Genomic DNA, 20,828 nt, shown 5'->3' with positions numbered 1-20,828 from the left:
GCCTTCTTCAATATGGATATAAACAAGATGTTTGCTAGCAACCCAAATGACATATGAATTCGGCATATTACTTCCCCTGCTCTTCTTATTATTGTGGTCCGGTGGGACATTTGAAAGCATCAAATATTGTATCCATGCGATAGATTTATTTATTTTTTCTTTGTTATATTAGGTTTTTCCTAAATGATAAATTATGCTATGCATCATTTTTTCAAAAAAGCAAAACGGTGCCAAAATTTCTCCTTAAAAATGGTTTTGTTTACACTACACCATTGTTTCTATATTTTCATTTGAAACCTACTCTTTGCATTTTCTCTTAAGAAGTTTGTGACGGCACACAACCCCCCCCCCCCCCCCCCCCGGGGGCTCTCTCTCTCTCTCTCTCTCTCTGAAATTAAACTAATCGATCTTGCATTGTATGTCATTAGAACAGATACAGTATAGAATTTGAAAATGAATACCATTAATTTTATACTACACAGCTCCATTTGTGTGTTCTGTGTGGGAGCCTCTCCAACTTTATACTAGTCATCTAACTAGCAACACCATTTCCCCAAATTTGAAGAAAAAACCACTGCAGAGGGTTTGGTTGTCCATCTTTCTCCAAAAATGCAGTAGGTACAGGTAGCACTGGAGGTAAATGCCGATGAAAAGCATCACTTGTAGCCACAACACCATCATCTTTCTCAATCGATTCTCCCAGGTCCATTGCTCTTGGTTTAAACTGGAAATGCTGATTAATTAAGTTAAATCAATCGACTTTACAAGAGAAGTGTGTAAAGTTGATTAAATTCTACTTAATAACAGTTTGAGCTTTCTTATCCAATCATAAAGCAAAACTGACCACATACAGCAAAACACTGGGGACACAACCAATCATGAGGGCATTCCATTAAACAAATTCTAAAAAATAGGCATAGTGCAGTGACATTTTTTTTTTTTTAATTCTTTTTTTTTTTAATTTTTATTTATTTATTTTTTTAAGAGGATGGGCCACATGTCCAAGAGTGACCCCGCCCCAATTTCATACAAAAAAAACCCTCACGTATGGCGGAGGAAAACCATAGAACAAAGCAAACACTTGGGGGGCTACAAGAAGCACCCAAAACCCAAGTGTAAAAAAGATATATTAAGCTAAAGCCAGAACCATACAACAAAGAAAGCCAAAATAAGATCCGTGTTTTACTTTCTGAGTGCATACAGACCCATTTTGTCTACTTTTAATATTCCTTTTAGTATGTGAGGAACATCGTTGAAATTAGCCCAAGTTGCAGATTTCTTTTCCGAAGCCAAGCGGGCCAGAAAATCTGCCCCTGCATTACCTTCTCTAAAGACATGCATCACCTTAAATACCAATGTATTTAGAATGTCCTGTATTTCTTCCCAGTAGTCTTCAAGGTACCATATGCTACATCTCCCTCCTCTCAACCAATTTGCAACTAACAAAGAGTCCACTTCAATCTCTATTTTCTCAAGTGCTAAATCCTTACAATATTTTAGCCCATAATACAACGCTCGTAGTTCGGCTTCATTATTAGTCCCAACCTCCATCTCTTTTGCGTAGGCCCACATCATACGACCCTTATCATCACGAATTATGCCACCAGCGCCCATCTGACCCGGATTGCCCAAGGAGCTCCCATCCACATTAAGTTTAGCCCACCCCACACTTGGCTTGTTCCATTTCACCAAACAAGGTGATGTATTATGTCCCACTTTCATCGGGATACCAAGGTTACGTAAAACTTTGTCATCCCCATCACTAAACCTTTTGCTGGTGCGTAATCTTAAACCAACCCAAGCTAAGGCAGCTTTTATAGTCCCCCACAATCGATCCCCATTTTGCATCTTCCCTTCCATACGAGCTTTACATCTCCAAACCCAAAGAGACCAAGTTATAATAACAGGAACAATGCCTAGAAGCGTACCTTTTTGGGTTGAAAGTGATGCTTTGCGAAACCATAGTTCCATATTTGCCTTCCACGGTCTCCTATGATCATACGGCATGCCCATAAGTATAGAAGCGCGTCTCCATACGTCTGAAGCAACCTTCCCTGTAGCAAGGACATGGTCTTGATCTTCTATACACCTATGCTCACAACACTCGCATCTGGAAGCTAGGGGAATTCCCAGGTGTCGAATGCGAACATCCACACTAAGGCTATGGTTCAAAGCTTTCCAGATTGTAATCGAATACTTCTTGGGAAGGGCGGGGTGCCATATCCAGTTTGCCCATTCCGATTTTGGCGCGTGAACCCGAATACACTCCCAAGCCGACTTAGATGAAAAGACCCCATTCAAAGCCGGTTTCCAAACTAGCACATCAGTGCCTTCTTTGTGTGCCCCTAGGCTATTTAGAATTTCTTCTGCTTTTGTTTCCCCCACCAGACGTATTAGCAAATTCACATCCTAGCCATTCTGTATTCTGCACTCCCTTACCCTTAAAGACGATTGTGCAGTCATCTCGCAAGACTCTACCAAAGGGCCAGTCTTTAACCAAGGATCCCGCCAAAAGGAAACCTGTCCTTCCCTAACCCGCCACCAAGCATTATTAAGAATATTCGGAACCATGGTCATTATACACCTCCAGAGAGGTGATCCTTTAGTGTTATCAACTAATGTCACATGTTCTCCTTTACAGTATTTCTTCCTGAAAAAATTTGCCCATAGAGAATCACTGGATAACAGATTCCAAGCAAGCTTCATAAATAGTGAAGACTGAACTTCTTCAAATTTTCTTAAGCCCAGTCCCCCTTCCTTGGTCGGCATACAAACCTTTTTCCAGGCCACCCACTTACGTTTCTGTTTGCCATTTGAGATACCCCAGAAGAAATTACTCATAATCCTGTTTAGCGAAGATACCACTTTCTTGGGAGTATGTAACACTGAGAGTAGATGGACCGGGATGCTTGATACCACATGGCGTAGTAAAAGAAGACGAGCACCTGCTGATAGGAGCCTATTTTGCCACCCCTCTAGACGATCACGGATACGGTTCATTAAATCCTCAAAATAAGACACCTTTAACCTTCCACTAAATAGAGGGACACCCAGGTATTTAACCGGAAATAGTCCTTCCGAGAAGGAGGTCAACTGAAGGATATTTCTTTTTCGGACCGAGTTGACATACTTGGGGAAAAAAATGGAAGACTTCTCCTTACTAACCACTTTACCCCACCAGCTTTCATACAAGGCAAATACGTCAGAAATGGCTTGCAGGGAAGCTCTACCCCCGTTTGCAAAGACCACTATATCATCAGCATAAAATAAATGGGAGATCAGGGGTGTGCCCCGAGGGTGGGAGTAAGGTGCAATTTTTTCCATCTCAAAATTATGTTTTATCAAGCGAGACAAGGTTTCTTGAACTAATATGAACAAGTAAGGGGACAAAGGGTCACCTTGACGCAATCCACGACCACTGGGGAAGAAACCTTTAGCCGACCCATTCATGACCATTGAGAACCATGGAGTCGAAATGCATTGTCTGATTAATTCACAGAACCGGGTTGAGAAACCAAAAGATGTCATAACATGTAATAAGAAATCCCAGTCAAGACTATCGTACGCTTTGGCTATGTCGACTTTGATGAGAACATTTCCCCCACGGACCTTTCTGTTTATCATATGGATCATTTCTTGGGCCAAAGTGATGTTTTCAAAGATGCTTCTCCCTGGCAAGAAAGCCCCTTGCTCAGGAGATATAATTCTGCTTAGGATAGGGGACATCCGTCGCACAAGAATTTTTGCAAATACCTTGTATATGACCGAGCACAAACTTATGGGTCGAAACTTATCAAAACCTGTGGGTTGTTGCATTTTCGGAATGAGAGCGATGTACGAAGCTGAATAGAATCTTGGCATTGGGACCCCACTATACATGTCTCTAACTGCTGCCACCACATCAGCTTCAACCAAATCCCAACATACTCTATAGAATCCTGAGCCAAAACCATCAGGGCCAGGACTACTGTCCACAGGGATGGAAAACATAGCCTCTTTTACCTCTTGGATCGAAGGAAACTTCAGGAGGCTATCATTCTCCTCTTCTAGAATAGTTATATGAACATAGGTCGACAAATCTGGAAGATCTCTATGAGGTCTCGCTTGTAGGAATGTGCTAAAGAAATCCACTGCACCTGAATGAATGGATTCCGGAGTGGTCAGATGTGAACCATCCCGACATCGCATCTCCTGAACTACAGGCTTGGATCGTGAAACATAGGTCCTGAAGAATTGTGCCGATGCCTCCCCTTTTTCTGTCCAGTTAATCTTTGCCTGTTGGTTTAGTCTAATCTCTTCTCTCTGAAGCCATGTATCAAGATTTTCTCTAGCAACTACCAATTCTGATTCTACAGATTCCGAAAAACCAATCTGTAGTTGGTTTTCTAAATCCTCTATCTGCTTCTCTAGATTCTGTATGTTGGTTTCAGTGTGCCCGAAAACTCGCCTGTTCCACTCCTTTAAGATCCCTTTCATTTTCTTCAATTTGGTAGTCAAACTGAAAATACCCCTGGGCAAAATTGGCTCGTTCCACGCATTCTTTACCACATCTATGAAGTTCTCATGAGAGGCCCACATTTGTTGGAACTTAAAGGGCGTGGGGCCATACCGAGTATGAAGGGATTTTAGGACAAACGACATTGGGGCATGGTCCGAAGTCGTGCGAGCCAAGTACCTGCAAAAGGCATCTGGTAAAGAGGTGACAGCCAGTGAGTTCATCATACATCTATCAATCTTAGACCAACTTCTAGAGAGACCCCTCTGACCATTGCACCAAGAGAATTTACTTCCTACTGACTTCATTTCCATGAGTCCACAAGTATCAATAAACTCATTAAAATCATCCATAGCAATCCTCAAACGAGGTCGCCCGCCTCTTCTCTCCTCCTCCCTGCGAGTAATGTTGAAATCTCCAAGGCATAGCCAAGGAATATCTTGCACGGCATCCAAATGTAACGACCTCCAGAGTTCTCGCCTTTCCAAATAACTACATCTGGCATAAACTACTGATATGACATAATGTTGAGAATTTATAACCAAAGAAATGGTGATGTGTTGGGAGCTGAAATTAGTGACTGTGATATGTAAGCCACCTCCCCAAAGCACCCAGAGTTTCCCACCAGCACACTGATTGGAGAAACTGTGTTCAAACTTCAGTGTATTTTTCAACATATCCAAACTATTCTCATCTGCAAAAGGTTCAGCAAGCATAATTAAATTTAATTTCAACTTTCTGACCATCTTACCCAGTCTTATCCGAGATGATTTGAGTCCCCGGATATTCCAATATAATGGACTACAATTCATAGATTCAGGCATACGGGCTTGCGAGGAACCCGAGTTGAGCTTCTGAGTTTTTTCCTACCCTTTCCTTGAGTTTTCTCTTTTGTTTCATCACTGTCCGATGGGTATTGTTTATTTTTACTCAGGTGTTCCGCAATTCCATTTTCTGGTTCCGAGTAACTTTCTTCGGCCCTACCGTCTTGCATGTTTCCGGGATTATATAGGTCCCCTTGTCCGGTAACTTTCTTCGGTCCCCTTGCCCGATTCAGGCATACGGCCGAGCTCCTTCCGTCGCCGATTTGACCCGGATCGGAAGGACTCGCCGGTGCTCCCACTCCGCCGACCTCAGCTACGACCCCTCCAGTTACGCCCCTTGCCGGGCAAGAGACCACCTCGGCTTCACTCGGGATCGCGTCTGGATGGGAGGAGTTGAGATCTGGTTCGACGCTGAAAAGGGTAGCGGCCGAGCTCAGTGACACGCCGATCTGAGAGAGGTCGCGTCTCGCCGCGTGAAAAGCTCCGATCCGGGTAGCGGCCGAGCTCAGAGACACGCCGATCTGAGAGAGAGGATCGGGATCGGGATCAAGGGCTAGATCCAGTTGGGATCGGGATCAAGAGAGAGGGTCGGGATCGCGTCTCGCCGCGTTGTCGATAAGTGTTTGAAAGACCCTTAGATCCGGCTCATACTATCGTTTATTAACAACTGGGATGCGTATGGAGGCAAAGCACAGTATGTGAAATGGGGACAAGCTGCTACTTATATAGCTACCAATTACTTCCTGACCCTAAGCAATTCTGATAATTGATATAGACTCATGTTCATCATCTTGATAGGCATGTACACATTCAAATGGTTCATCATCTTGATAAGGGACATAATTTCTGTTTGACTTGTGGAGCCTTTTGGTCCCCATATCCAGATTTTTTTGGTTGCCAATAGTGGTGCTTGCTGGCACTTAAGAACTTGTCTTGCATGGGGTGATGTGATGAGAAAATATTCTCATCAGTTCTAATTTTCTGCCATGTTAATGATCTATCCTAACTGATCCAATTTTTTTAGACCCACATGGAGCAATGGGAGAGAATATGGGAGTCTGCCCAGTTTGCCACAAGGTTTTTCATTCCGAGGATATTGAGCATTTGCTTGGTTTGGTTGACTCTCATTCTTCTCAATTGGTATGTCTCCTCACATGTAAGTTTTATATTTGGTCAGCATTGAAATACAAACTTTCCACGATAGACCATGCTAGAAGAATAGAAAAAAACACTCTGCGCAATTACTGTAGGACCAAGCAGCAGCAGCCTCCTATGCTGAAAACTTATGGGGATTATTTACTGTACTCCTTTATTTTAGGTTGTGTTATTTGGATTGAAGGTTTTTGTCTCAAACGCATGTTGTTATTCTATTGAAAATGGCAGCGCGGACTCACAGCCCAAAACAATACTGAGAGGAAAAATGCAATAAATATCTATTTTTCAAATAATATCTTCCCTCTTAAAGTTTCACACCCAAGTACCAGCTTAGCAGCATTATTATCCGATTTCTTTTAGTAAAACTTGATAATTTGGATTTAATGCTGACGGTTTTCTAAACTTGGCTGTGGTAATATTTTGTTGGATCAGTCATGTTAATTTATTCTATTGTTTGTTTATATCAAGTGCTGGTGAAGTTACCATTTTTCTCTTTGATTCTAGAATCCTGATGATATCAAAGTATATCACAGTGAGAGGCTGCTATGTTGCAGTTTGATAAGAGCAATTTCTTAATGGTTTTAACACTTCACCCTGCAGACTAAGGCAGCAAAAGCAGTGCTGGGAAAGTGCTATCCTCAGCCAAAGAAGTTCTTCCTTATGGGGATTATATTTCTTTGCTGCTGCTTTTGGATTTTTCCCATTTGTTGGAGGGTACAATCATTACATTCAGACAAATGAGGGACTCGGTTAGTGAATTCTAATCTTACAATTAATGTTGTCACGAATCTTCTTTTGGGTCTTCCTTTTTGTTCCCCTGAAGCCAAAAATAAACACTTTTCCATGATTTTTGTTTCTTTAAAAAAAAAAAAAAATGAGGACGAGAAATAGGAAAAGAAAATGGCATTCAGCATGAATGTCCACTCCCTCAAAATGGTTCACCAATATGACATTAGTATGGGTGGACAATTCCTGGTCTTTGTGTTTTCTTTTCCCACCCACACCCAAAGCGATCGTTTCAAGTTCCCCAACAGATTTCCTTTTGGGCTAAACACCCCGTTTCATCAAACCAACGCGATACCTAGGGACTGCAGTCACATGACTGCGAGTAGACTTTTCCTTAATCTGATGGTGTATTTTTTTTCTAGAAAAGGTGGTCTCTATTTTATTCAATTGAATAAATTTAATTGTACTGACACAATAATCACAGTGTAAGGTCACCAGATACCAGGTTAGCATGCTTTAGTTGTTACCTTCCAGCGGGAGTGTTACACTCAAACGCTTATAATTTACCTACAACACGAGTGTTAGACTGAAGAGCTTGTTTGTGGCACATGTGTTAGACTCTAACGCTCGTTTAAGGCACGAGTATCAGACTCTAGCACTTGCTCGCTTAGGCAGGGATCGTTCTTAGGGATAACATTAGGTAGGCATTACCTGGCGATGCAAGTACTAAACTCGAGCACTTGTTTGTTAAGCATTTTTACTAAATTTCCTATTCATTAAAACATTGAGCAAAACTCCCCAAAAAAGGGAAGACAAGCTCTAATTTATTGTCTAGGTCAGATAAATCATAGGAGAAACAATAGGGCCTAATTGATCTTCATGAGCTCAGTCTTTTTGCCTTGTTGCAACAGAATGTTTCCATATCCAAATGCAGTAATCATTTTTTTCCTCCTAGAAGAGAAATTTTAATTATTTTAAATACAAATTTTCAACTCCTACTTACCTACTATTGTATGAGTGATTCCCTCTCTCATTTGAGGCCTTTAACTCTGGACAATAATTTAAGGAAGTTTTTTTTTTTTTTTTTTTTTTTCCAAGTGGTTGTATGGCCTTCTTCAATATGGATATAAACTTCTTCAATATGGATATAAACAAGATGTTTGCTAGCAACCTAAATGTGGATATTTCAAATGACATATGAATCTGGCATATTGCTTCCCCTGCTCTTCTTATTATTGTGGTCCTGTGGAACATTTGAAAGCCTCATAGGTTGTATCCATGCCATAGATTTTTTTTTTCCGCCTTTGTTATATTTTAGTTTTTTCCTAAATGATAAATTATGCCATGCATCATTTTTTCGAAAAAGCAATACGTGCCAAAATTTTTCCTTTAAAATGGTTTTGCTTACACTACACCATAGTTTCTATATTTTCATTTGAAACTTACTCTTTGCATTTTCTCTTTAGAAATGTGTGACGCCTCTCTCTCGCACTCTCTCTCTTTGAAATTAAACTAATCAATCTTGCATTGTATGTCACTGCACTTTTCAAACACTTATCGACAACGCGGCGAGACGCGATCCCGATCCTCTCTCTTGATCCCGATCCCAACTGGATCTAGCCCTTGATCCCGATCCCGATCCTCTCTCTCAGATCGGCGTGTCTCTGAGCTCGGCCGCTACCTGGATCGGAGCTTTTCACGCGGCGAGACGCGACCTCTCTCAGATCGGCGTGTCACTGAGCTCGGCCGCTACCCTTTTCAGCGTCGAACCAGATCTCAACTCCTCCCATCCAGACGCGATCCCGAGTGAAGCCGAGGTGGTCTCTTGCCCGGCAAGGGGCGTAACTGGAGGGGTCGTAGCTGAGGTCGGCGGAGTGGGAGCACCGGCGGGTCCTTCCGATCCGGGTCAAATCGGCGACGGAAGGAGCTCGGCCGGGGAAGGCAGAGGATTGAAGGGGGAGGCAGAGGATCGAGAGAGGCAGAGCTTGGTTTGGTGTGTGAAGATCGGCGATACAGATCGGTTTTGAGCTCACCGTGATCGTTGGATCCTGCCAGTTTCCTCTTCTCAGATCGGAGTTCGGCCGGGAAGGCAGAGGATCGAAGGGGGAGGCAGAGGATCGGGGGAAGCTTCTTGATGAGGGATGGGGTTCTTAGCCGGTGGAACGAAATAAGGGGGAGCTTCCTCTTCCTCTCTCTCTGATCGGCGCTTTGGACGGGGTCGGTGAACTAGTTTTTCAACTTTGAACCTAGGGCAGCGCCGTATGGCTGCCGCTGGGGGTCCTGGGCCAACAGCGAACGCTGGACGGCAGAGAAATTTTGCAGATATGGTGGCTCAATCCCCTCAGCCATTACCGGAGGTCGAAATTTCATTTCGTCCGGCAAAGGTTGTTGATGGGGAAATTTGTGTGTTTTTTTCCAAAGAGGAAATTGAGAGGTCTGCTGTACCTTTCAAATACTCCATGGTTTTGAAGTTTCTCAAGCAAAGGCCATCACTAGATGTCATCCGTGCCTTCATTCGGAATAGATGGGGCTTAGAGTTTCAACCTGTGATTTCGGCTATGAGAAGAGCTAGAAACGTGTTCATTCGGTTCTCAAATGAACCGGATTTTGTCAAGGCTTTTTCGAGGGAAGCAACGGACGTTAATGGAGCTCCTTACCGAGGCTTCCACTGGCACCCAGAATTTGATGAGGAGGCCGAACCATCCCTTGTCCCGGTGTGGGTTTTCCTTCCAGGTTTGCCTCCTAACTTTTACCATGAATCTATGTTGAAAAATATTACTTCTCCTCTTGGGCGTTTTCTACGCCGTGACAATGCCACAAGATGCGCCACCAAGACGGACGGAGCAAGGGTTTGTTTGGAGATGGATGCTGCTGTAGAACCAATCCGAGGAATCTGGATTGGCACGCCCAACCATTGCTCCAGATTGTACGTGAAGATAGAGTGTGAAACACTCCCTGCTTATTGCTCAAATTGTAGAGTCCAAGGCCACAATTTTCAGAAGTGTAAACGGAAAGAGGGGGCCAGGAACATTGGAGTTATAAAGGGAAAAGAAAGGGAGGAAAATAAAAAAATTAGTCAGATTCAGAATTTAATAAATGAAGAAGAAGAAGGTAAAGAAACAGAGTTCTTACCGAAGATGAAATGGGTTGAAATTGGAGGTGCCGGCCCGAGTGGTTTAAAGAGGAATAATACCGTGGGGTTACAAAGGGAAGCAGGAAATTGTATGATGGAAATGGATGTGGAAAAACCAATTATACAGGCTGAAGACGTAGAGGCCGAAACAGGGGCTAACGAATTAGTGGTGTGGTCGGAAATGGGGGAAGCAGCTTACGGGAAAAATGGTGAAAATAATGAACCAGTTATCAATGACTTGTCGAATTGCCGAACGGAAATGGGGAGGTAGCTAACCGGAAAAATGGTGAGAATAACTACCCAGTAATTACTGAATTGCTGAACTGCCGAAATACTGAATCAATGACTGCTGAACCAACCCAAGAGACAGAAACTGAAATTCCGAGAATGGGGACCAACTCGGCTACAGGGAAGAAACCTATAACAGAAAAGCCTTTGACGGAAAGAGAAGAGGTGCACGATCATGCTAACAGGGAGGTAAATACAGTGGAACTGTGGTCGTATGAAAGGGAACAGGAAGTAGTGATGAGAAACACTGAAAATCAAGTAACGAAAGCTCAAGGCAATTCTCGTGAAACTCCGAAACTCTCACCGATAGGGGAACAGACTGCAAATTTGCTCATTCGATTAAATGGGGATGTCATTGTGGGTAGTGATGAAATAAGTGTGGAAATGGTGCCGGAAACCAGGCCAGAGGAAATGTTTGTTCAAGAGTCGCAAGATACCGGACAAGGGGACCTATATAATCCCGGAAACATGCAAGACGGTAGGGCCGAAGAAAGTTACTCGGAACCAGAAAATGGAATTGCGGAACACCTGAGTAAAAATAAACAATACCCATCGGACAGTGATGAAACAAAAGAGAAAACTCAAGGAAAGGGTAGGAAAAAACTCAGAAGCTCAACTCGGGTTCCTCGCAAGCCCGTATGCCTGAATCTATGAATTGTAGTCCATTATATTGGAATATCCGGGGACTCAAATCATCTCGGATAAGACTGGGTAAGATGGTCAGAAAGTTGAAATTAAATTTAATTATGCTTGCTGAACCTTTTGCAGATGAGAATAGTTTGGATATGTTGAAAAATACACTGAAGTTTGAACACAGTTTCTCCAATCAGTGTGCTGGTGGGAAACTCTGGGTGCTTTGGGGAGGTGGCTTACATATCACAGTCACTAATTTCAGCTCCCAACACATCACCATTTCTTTGGTTATAAATTCTCAACATTATGTCATATCAGTAGTTTATGCCAGATGTAGTTATTTGGAAAGGCGAGAACTCTGGAGGTCGTTACATTTGGATGCCGTGCAAGATATTCCTTGGCTATGCCTTGGAGATTTCAACATTACTCGTAGGGAGGAGGAGAGAAGAGGCGGGCGACCTCGTTTGAGGATTGCTATGGATGATTTTAATGAGTTTATTGATACTTGTGGACTCATGGAAATGAAGTCAGTAGGAAGTAAATTCTCTTGGTGCAATGGTCAGAGGGGTCTCTCTAGAAGTTGGTCTAAGATTGATAGATGTATGATGAACTCACTGGCTGTCACCTCTTTACCAGATGCCTTTTGCAGGTACTTGGCTCGCACGACTTCGGACCATGCCCCAATGTCGTTTGTCCTAAAATCCCTTCATACTCGGTATGGCCCCACCCCCTTTAAGTTCCAACAAATGTGGGCCTCTCATGAGAACTTCATAGATGTGGTAAAGAATGCGTGGAACGAGCCAATTTTGCCCAGGGGTATTTTCAGTTTGACTACCAAATTGAAGAAAATGAAAGGGATCTTAAAGGAGTGGAACAGGCGAGTTTTCGGGCACACTGAAACCAACATACAGAATCTAGAGAAGCAGATAGAGGATTTAGAAAACCAACTACAGATTGGTTTTTCGGAATCTGTAGAATCAGAATTGGTAGTTGCTAGAGAAAATCTTGATACATGGCTTCAGAGAGAAGAGATTAGACTAAACCAACAAGCAAAGATTAACTGGACAGAAAAAGGGGAGGCATCGGCACAATTCTTCAGGACCTATGTTTCACGATCCAAGCCTGTAGTTCAGGAGATGCGATGTCGGGATGGTTCACATCTGACCACTCCGGAATCCATTCATTCAGGTGCAGTGGATTTCTTTAGCACATTCCTACAAGCGAGACCTCATAGAGATCTTCCAGATTTGTCGACCTATGTTCAGATAACTATTCTAGAAGAGGAGAATGATAGCCTCCTGAAGTTTCCTTCGATCCAAGAGGTAAAAGAGGCTATGTTTTCCATCCCTGTGGACAGTAGTCCTGGCCTTGATGGTTTTGGCTCAGGATTCTATAGAGTATGTTGGGATTTGGTTGAAGCTGATGTGGTGGCAGCAGTTAGAGACATGTATAGTGGGGTCCCAATGCCAAGATTCTATTCAGCTTCGTACATCGCTCTCATTCCGAAAATGCAACAACCCACAGGTTTTGATAAGTTTCGACCCATAAGTTTGTGCTCGGTCATATACAAGGTATTTGCAAAAATTCTTGTGCGACGGATGTCCCCTATCCTAAGCAGAATTATATCTCCTGAGCAAGGGGCTTTCTTGCCAGGGAGAAGCATCTTTGAAAACATCACTTTGGCCCAAGAAATGATCCATATGATAAACAGAAAGGTCCGTGGGGGAAATGTTCTCATCAAAGTCGACATAGCCAAAGCGTACGATAGTCTTGACTGGGATTTCTTATTACATGTTATGACATCTTTTGGTTTCTCAACCCGGTTCTGTGAATTAATCAGACAATGCATTTCGACTCCATGGTTCTCAGTGGTCATGAATGGGTCGGCTAAAGGTTTCTTCCCCAGTGGTCGTGGATTGCGTCAAGGTGACCCTTTGTCCCCTTACTTGTTCATATTAGTTCAAGAAACCTTGTCTCGCTTGATAAAACATAATTTTGAGATGGATAAAATTGCACCTTACTCCCACCCTCGGGGCACACCCCTGATCTCCCATTTATTTTATGCTGATGATATAGTGGTCTTTGCAAACGGGGGTAGAGCTTCCCTGCAAGCCATTTCTGACGTATTTGCCTTGTATGAAAGCTGGTCGGGTCAAGTGGTTAGTAAGGAGAAGTCTTCCATTTTTTTCCCCAAGTATGTCAACTCGGTCCGAAAAAGAAATATCCTTCAGTTGACCTCCTTCTCGGAAGGACTATTTCCGGTTAAATACCTGGGTGTCCCTCTATTTAGTGGAAGGTTAAAGGTGTCTTATTTTGAGGATTTAATGAACCGTATCCGTGATCGTCTAGAGGGGTGGCAAAATAGGCTCCTATCAGCAGGTGCTCGTCTTCTTTTACTACGCCATGTGGTATCAAGCATCCCGGTCCATCTACTCTCAGTGTTACATACTCCCAAGAAAGTGGTATCTTCGCTAAACAGGATTATGAGTAATTTCTTCTGGGGTATCTCAAATGGCAAACAGAAACGTAAGTGGGTGGCCTGGAAAAAGGTTTGTATGCCGACCAAGGAAGGGGGACTGGGCTTAAGAAAATTTGAAGAAGTTCAGTCTTCACTATTTATGAAGCTTGCTTGGAATCTGTTATCCAGTGATTCTCTATGGGCAAATTTTTTCAGGAAGAAATACTGTAAAGGAGAACATGTGACATTAGTTGATAACACTAAAGGATCACCTCTCTGGAGGTGTATAATGACCATGGTTCCGAATATTCTTAATAATGCTTGGTGGCGGGTTAGGGAAGGACAGGTTTCCTTTTGGCGGGATCCTTGGTTAAAGACTGGCCCTTTGGTAGAGTCTTGCGAGATGACTGCACAATCGTCTTTAAGGGTAAGGGAGTGCAGAATACAGAATGGCTGGGATGTGAATTTGCTAATACGTCTGGTGGGGGAAACAAAAGCAGAAGAAATTCTAAATAGCCTAGGGGCACACAAAGAAGGCACTGATGTGCTAGTTTGGAAACCGGCTTTGAATGGGGTCTTTTCATCTAAGTCGGCTTGGGAGTGTATTCGGGTTCACGCGCCAAAATCGGAATGGGCAAACTGGATATGGCACCCCGCCCTTCCCAAGAAGTATTCGATTACAATCTGGAAAGCTTTGAACCATAGCCTTAGTGTGGATGTTCGCATTCGACACCTGGGAATTCCCCTAGCTTCCAGATGCGAGTGTTGTGAGCATAGGTGTATAGAAGATCAAGACCATGTCCTTGCTACAGGGAAGGTTGCTTCAGACGTATGGAGACGCGCTTCTATACTTATGGGCATGCCGTATGATCATAGGAGACCGTGGAAGGCAAATATGGAACTATGGTTTCGCAAAGCATCACTTTCAACCCAAAAAGGTACGCTTCTAGGCATTGTTCCTGTTATTATAACTTGGTCTCTTTGGGTTTGGAGATGTAAAGCTCGTATGGAAGGGAAGATGCAAAATGGGGATCGATTGTGGGGGACTATAAAAGCTGCCTTAGCTTGGGTTGGTTTAAGATTACGCACCAGCAAAAGGTTTAGTGATGGGGATGACAAAGTTTTACGTAACCTTGGTATCCCGATGAAAGTGGGACATAATACATCACCTTGTTTGGTGAAATGGAACAAGCCAAGTGTGGGGTGGGCTAAACTTAATGTGGATGGGAGCTCCTTGGGCAATCCGGGTCAGATGGGCGCTGGTGGCATAATTCGTGATGATAAGGGTCGTATGATGTGGGCCTACGCAAAAGAGATGGAGGTTGGGACTAATAATGAAGCCGAACTACGAGCGTTGTATTATGGGCTAAAATATTGTAAGGATTTAGCACTTGAGAAAATAGAGATTGAAGTGGACTCTTTGTTAGTTGCAAATTGGTTGAGAGGAGGGAGATGTAGCATATGGTACCTTGAAGACTACTGGGAAGAAATACAGGACATTCTAAATACATTGGTATTTAAGGTGATGCATGTCTTTAGAGAAGGTAATGCAGGGGCAGATTTTCTGGCCCGCTTGGCTTCGGAAAAGAAATCTGCAACTTGGGCTAATTTCAACGATGTTCCTCACATACTAAAAGGAATATTAAAAGTAGACAAAATGGGTCTGTATGCACTCAGAAAGTAAAACACGGATCTTATTTTGGCTTTCTTTGTTGTATGGTTCTGGCTTTAGCTTAATATATCTTTTTTACACTTGGGTTTTGGGTGCTTCTTGTAGCCCCCCAAGTGTTTGCTTTGTTCTATGGTTTTCCTCCGCCATACGTGAGGGTTTTTTTTGTATGAAATTGGGGCGGGGTCACTCTTGGACATGTGGCCCATCCTCTTAAAAAAAAAAATAAATAAAAATTAAAAAAAAAAAGAATTAAAAAAAAAAAAAAAATGTCACTGCACTATGCCTATTTTTTAGAATTTGTTTAATGGAATGCCCTCATGATTGGTTGTGTCCCCAGTGTTTTGCTGTATGTGGTCAGTTTTGCTTTATGATTGGATAAGAAAGCTCAAACTGTTATTAAGTAGAATTTAATCAACTTTACACACTTCTCTTGTAAAGTCGATTGATTTAACTTAATTAATCAGCATTTCCAGTTTAAACCAAGAGCAATGGACCTGGGAGAATCGATTGAGAAAGATGATGGTGTTGTGGCTACAAGTGATGCTTTTCATCGGCATTTACCTCCAGTGCTACCTGTACCTACTGCATTTTTGGAGAAAGATGGACAACCAAACCCTCTGCAGTGGTTTTTTCTTCAAATTTGGGGAAATGGTGTTGCTAGTTAGATGACTAGTATAAAGTTGGAGAGGCTCCCACACAGAACACACAAATGGAGCTGTGTAGTATAAAATTAATGGTATTCATTTTCAAATTCTATACTGTATCTGTTCTAAATATTGGAGTTATTAGAAGTTGAAAGTTTGAAAATGCCCTATTCAATGATTACTCCCCGTTTGAATCTCATAGAAGACCAAAGTCAAGTTAAGCTTAAAATGAGTACATTGCTAGTTGGGGTGTGATTACTTAAAATATGCCCCTAACTCTTGTTTTTCTTCTTTCTGTTTTTCCTCCACAACTTTTCATAGTTTGGGATGTATATTGCAAAAGGGTAGATTTTTTTCATCAGCAAAAGATTCAAATCTATCTGCAGTTAGTGTATATGGTACTGCAACACTTTAATCAGTTAAAAGATTCAAATCTAGTCTGGCTAATCTATCTACTAATTCAACACTAATTCATAATTCTCTCTCTCGGAAAGAGACAGCTTGAAAAATATTACTCATAATTCGTGTCAGTACATTTTTTGGAAGTTTTTAGCACTCATAACTCATCCCAAAACAGAGGTTCTAGAGGGTTGTTAGGCCTGCTTGAGACAGGTTGCATAAAAATTCTGCCAATGAAAATGGTATTACTTTTTGGTCGCTTGGTTGTGGCAATGAATTATTTTTGCAGTGAGTTCTGCTGCAATGTCCAATATGAAAATTGATTTGCCTTTGTACTAGTGAATTTCTTTGCTTTAACTTGAAAATTGGAAACAAAGAAAAAGCCTCATTGTTTTGCAAGTAGACATTAAGCAATTACAAACCCACACGGTTTGTTTTTCAATCCATATGACAGTATATGTTTCTGTAACCAGAAATTTGATTCTGTTAAAGGGATAGGGGTGAAGCCATTAGTCTACTAGGACCGAAAGGTTCGTTGAATAAACAGGCTAATGGGAAGGTTGAAGCACTCCGAAGAACATTGTTTAAAGTTCATTGAATAAACAGGCTAATGGGAAAATATAGAGCTTGTTTTACATCTTTGGACTGTTGTGAATATTCTGCTATTCACCTACTCTCGATATATATATCAAGACCTCTACTCTCTTGTCATTTGAAAAGGCTCTTATTTTCAGGTCTGCTGTTTGTCATTTAATTACCAGGCTATTCTTCTCTAATTGAGATGCTTTTTCAATTTCTTAACCAAATAAGACAGTCTAATGCAAAAAAAGATAGTCCAGTTCTAGAAACTGCATATTGCCTTGTTATAAATTGGAACGAACTCAAGAATATATATACATAAGACCCACGAGAATTTGAGTGTGATGCAGCCTACCAACATATGAAAAACTGTTTGCTGTTTTTCATCTCAAGTTTTGGTAAAACATAATCATCTACTCTGGTTAAGGAAAAAACAAATTAAAGCTAAAAGCCTTTATTATCACTTTTAAATAATAAAAAATGGAAATTGATTAGATTTCATTAATTTATTAGCCATAGCTCAGTTTATTTTTCCAATTGCATGCATGCAAGACAGATCTTGTTAGTCAATAATTAGCCATTGAGTTTAACAAGTACGTACTTACGTTCGCTTAAAACCTTTCCTTCACCCTCTCAGCCTGAAAAACGAAATATTGTGTCACTGTGAACTCCTCTATATGATGTGAAGAGAATTAATGAAGGCAAATATGCAAATGAAAGACCTTTTGATGGCACAATGGCCAAGCAAGAGCACATTCTCTTTGCCATTCTCCTTTTATTCTTTTTTAGTTTATCTTAATTTCTTTTTTTTCTTTTATCGAACTTAATGAAATGATATATTATATATTGAGTTGCTATTGTAGAAAGTGAATCTGCACTTGCTTACATATCCATTCATGAGATTGCTTACAAAAAACAGTTCAAGTTATATTTTCTGTAGAAATTAAGGCTAATAGATTGGTTCGTAATTAGTTTGATCTTGTTGCAAACCAAGATGCTTTCTCTTCAATTGAGATTCTCTTGAGTAAGTACTTAATCGGCCAATTGCATGGTTCAATACAGAGAGGTACACATAATTACACATAATGCCTATTTTCTGATCTGATCACTTCTGATTTAGATAATATAATTCGGATAAGAATTACAGAGATGCTAACGATGCATATATAGTAGCAATCTCTAGCTTTCGGCCGTACCTGTCAATGCAGCTAGCTGTCATGCATGGTCCATGGAATTTAAAGGCTGAAGCTCAACAACTTGTCTATTGCTGCCATCAAGCGAGAGTGATTGTGGATGGCCAATAAATATCCAGTGGATATTGCGTACCAGTTTTCGATGGCTATTAAATGCCTTTGGGTTAGTGGTAGGTGGAGTCTGATTATATAATGGAGAATGTGCTCGGTTCGGTTGGCTCTCATTCTTCTCAATTGGTATGTCTCCTAACCATGTAAGTTTTATTTTTGGTCTGCATTGAAATACAAACTTTCCACAATAGACCATGCTAGAAGAATAGAAAAAAACACGCTGCTCAATTACTGTAGGACCAGGCAGCAGCAGCCTCCTATACTGAAAACTTATGGGGATTATTTACTGTACTCCTTTATTTTAGGTTATGTTATTTGGACTGAAGGTTTTTGTCTCAATTGCATGTTGTTATTCTATTGGGAAGGGCAGAGCGGACTCACAGCCCAAAACAATACGGAGAGGAAGAATGCAATAAATATCTATTTTTCAAATAATATCTTCCCTCTTAAAGTTTCAAACCCAAGTGCCAGTTTTGCAGCATTGTTATGCAATTTCTTTTAGTAAATTTGATAATTTGGATTTAATGCAGACGGATTTCTAAATTGGCTGTGGTAATATTTTGTTGGATCAGTCATGTTAATTTATTCTATTGCTCGTTTATATCAAGTGGTTTTTTGTAGAAAAGGTGGTCTCTATTTTATTCAATTGCATAAATTTAATTGTATTGACACAATAATCACGGTTGTTAGGTCACCAGAGACCAGGGTAGCATGCTTTAGTTGTTACCTTGCAGTGTGAGTGTTACACTCAAATGCTTATTTGCCATCGATGTCGATCGTGATTAGACTGAAGAGCTTGTTTGTGGCACAAGTGTTAGACTCAAACGCTCATTTAAGGCACGAGTGTCAGACTCTGGCACTTGCTCGCTTTGGCGGGATCGTTGTTCAGGATAACATTAGGCCTTACCTCGCAATGCAAGTACTAAACTCGAGCACTTGTTTGTTAAGCATTTTTACTAAATTTCCTATTCATTAAAACATTTTTTTTTTTTTTTTTTGATAAGTAAAAAAATTATATTATCAAAAGAAGGCAAAAGCCTGATACAAGATTAGAAACCACAGCTAGGTATGAACAATGGATATAAGGAACTCATGTAGCCCCAAACCATTGAAATCAACCGCCACAGTCCATGTACAAAGAGTTCTAAAGAAAAAAACTATCAATTCCTCCAAAGATCTCTCTTTGTCCTCGAACGTCCTGTCATTGCGCTCTCTCCATAAACACCACATGATGCATATAGGGATCATCTTCCATACTGCTTTTATCTGTTGATTTCCTCTCAAGTTTTTCCAACTGGCCAAAACCCCGACCACCGTCTCCGGCATAGCCCAAGCCAAATCCATTCTACCAAGTACCTCATTCCATAGCCTACTCGCTACATCACAGTGAATTAAGAGATGGTTCACCGATTCACCTCCCTTTCTACACATGCAGCACCAATCTGCGATGATTACCCTGCGCTTCCTCAAATTATCAGTTGTGAGAATCTTACCCAACGCTGCAGTCCACACAAAAAAAGCTACTTTGGGTGGTGCCTTATGTCTCCATATCTTTCGCCACGGGAACTGAATAGGTGTCTCTTGAGCAAGAGACTTATAAAAAGAGCGCACCAAAAAAGTACCTTTAGCTGTAGGTATCCACCATAAACTATCCTGTGAATTGTCCGGTTTAGTAGCATACAAAAGGCTATAAAAGGCTTCTATACTGCTCAACTCCCAATCTTGTGCCACCCTACTGAATATGATATTCCATTGAATTTGTTCCCCTGATCTTTCCAGTACATCTGCTACTGAGGCATCAATATCTCTTGCAACTCTGAATAGTGAAGGAAAAGATTCCTTTAGTGCCACGTTATCACACCAAGTGTCGTACCAAAACTTGATACGGGTTCCTCCTCCCAAACGGATTCGAGTATAACGAATGAAGACCTCCCACCCTTTTCTTATATGTAGCCACAAACCCACTCCATGCGCTCCTCTCACTTCTTTTGTACACCACCCCCCCCATAGGCCCCCATATTTACTCTCTATAACCGTCTTCCACAAGGCTTCAGGTTCCTTGTGATATCTCCACAGCCATTTGCCTAGTAACGCCCGATTGAAAGTTCTCATATCTCTAATGCCCAAACCCCCATTCGAGATAGTGCTACATACTTTATCCCACCTAACAAGGTGAAATTTTTGTTCCGCACCCATTCCACCCCACAAGAAATCCCTTTGAAGTTTCTCCAACCGAAATGCAACATTTGCTGGAATAGGAAACAAAGACAAGAAATAGGTGGGTAGGTTAGAAAGAGTGCTCTTAATTAATGTAATCCGCCCACCTTTTGACAAATATAATCTCTTCCATCCAGCTAGCCTACGTTCCACTTTCTCAATAACTGGGTCCCATAAAGAAGCCGCTCTCGAGGTCGCCCCCAATGGAAGTCCCAGATAAGTCATGGGTAAGGATGTAGTCGTACATCCCAAAATGCTAGCCAACTGTCTAATATGCCGAACACTTCCAATAGGCACCATC

At 41.6% G+C, this 20,828-nt stretch overlaps 2 protein-coding genes across 40 annotated transcripts in view; one reads left to right on the top strand and one right to left on the bottom strand.

Moving 5' to 3' along the window:
- LOC122299062 (probable disease resistance protein At4g27220) overlaps positions 1 to 19,164 on the top strand; it is a 90,313-nt gene extending 71,149 nt beyond the window's left edge. For 14 of the 39 annotated variants that reach the window (XM_043108939.1, XM_043108937.1, XM_043108955.1 and 11 more), the window contains 3 exons: positions 6,344 to 6,459; positions 7,075 to 7,223; positions 15,849 to 16,323. The gene's annotated coding sequence lies outside the window, so the exon portion shown is untranslated. Of the gene's footprint in view, positions 1 to 6,343; positions 6,476 to 6,978; positions 7,224 to 15,848; positions 16,324 to 19,000 lie in introns of those variants that run through there. The other 25 variants (XM_043108952.1, XM_043108950.1, XM_043108947.1 and 22 more) reach the window with 11 other exon arrangements.
- Positions 1,183 to 6,197, bottom strand: LOC122299590. The gene is made up of 4 exons (XM_043109974.1): positions 6,126 to 6,197; positions 5,366 to 5,840; positions 2,440 to 5,189; positions 1,183 to 2,277 (listed from the first exon to the last, which is right to left on the bottom strand). Exons 1-4 carry the CDS (start codon positions 6,195 to 6,197, stop codon positions 1,183 to 1,185), a joined length of 4,392 nt encoding a protein of 1,463 aa, XP_042965908.1.
- Positions 19,165 to 20,828: the final 1,664 nt, after the last annotated feature.

Source organism: Carya illinoinensis, chromosome 16 (assembly GCF_018687715.1).
Source record: "Carya illinoinensis cultivar Pawnee chromosome 16, C.illinoinensisPawnee_v1, whole genome shotgun sequence".
NCBI classification, from domain to species: domain Eukaryota; kingdom Viridiplantae; phylum Streptophyta; class Magnoliopsida; order Fagales; family Juglandaceae; genus Carya; species Carya illinoinensis.
This window is presented reverse-complemented; position numbering and strand designations above follow the sequence as displayed.

What these genes read in the sequence shown, in the direction of transcription:
- LOC122299590 (XM_043109974.1), bottom strand. Translation starts at nt 6,197, where the DNA reads ATGGGGACCAAAAGGCTCCACAAGTCAAACAGAAATTATGTCCCTTAT. An exon ending in ATGATGAACCATTTGAATGT is followed by an intron (nt 5,841 to 6,125) that starts GTACATGCCTAT and finishes CCTCTCTCTCAG; the next exon opens with ATCGGCGTGTCTCTGAGCTC. An exon ending in CTGCACAATCGTCTTTAAGG is followed by an intron (nt 2,278 to 2,439) that starts GTAAGGGAGTGC and finishes TTTTCATCTAAG; the next exon opens with TCGGCTTGGGAGTGTATTCG.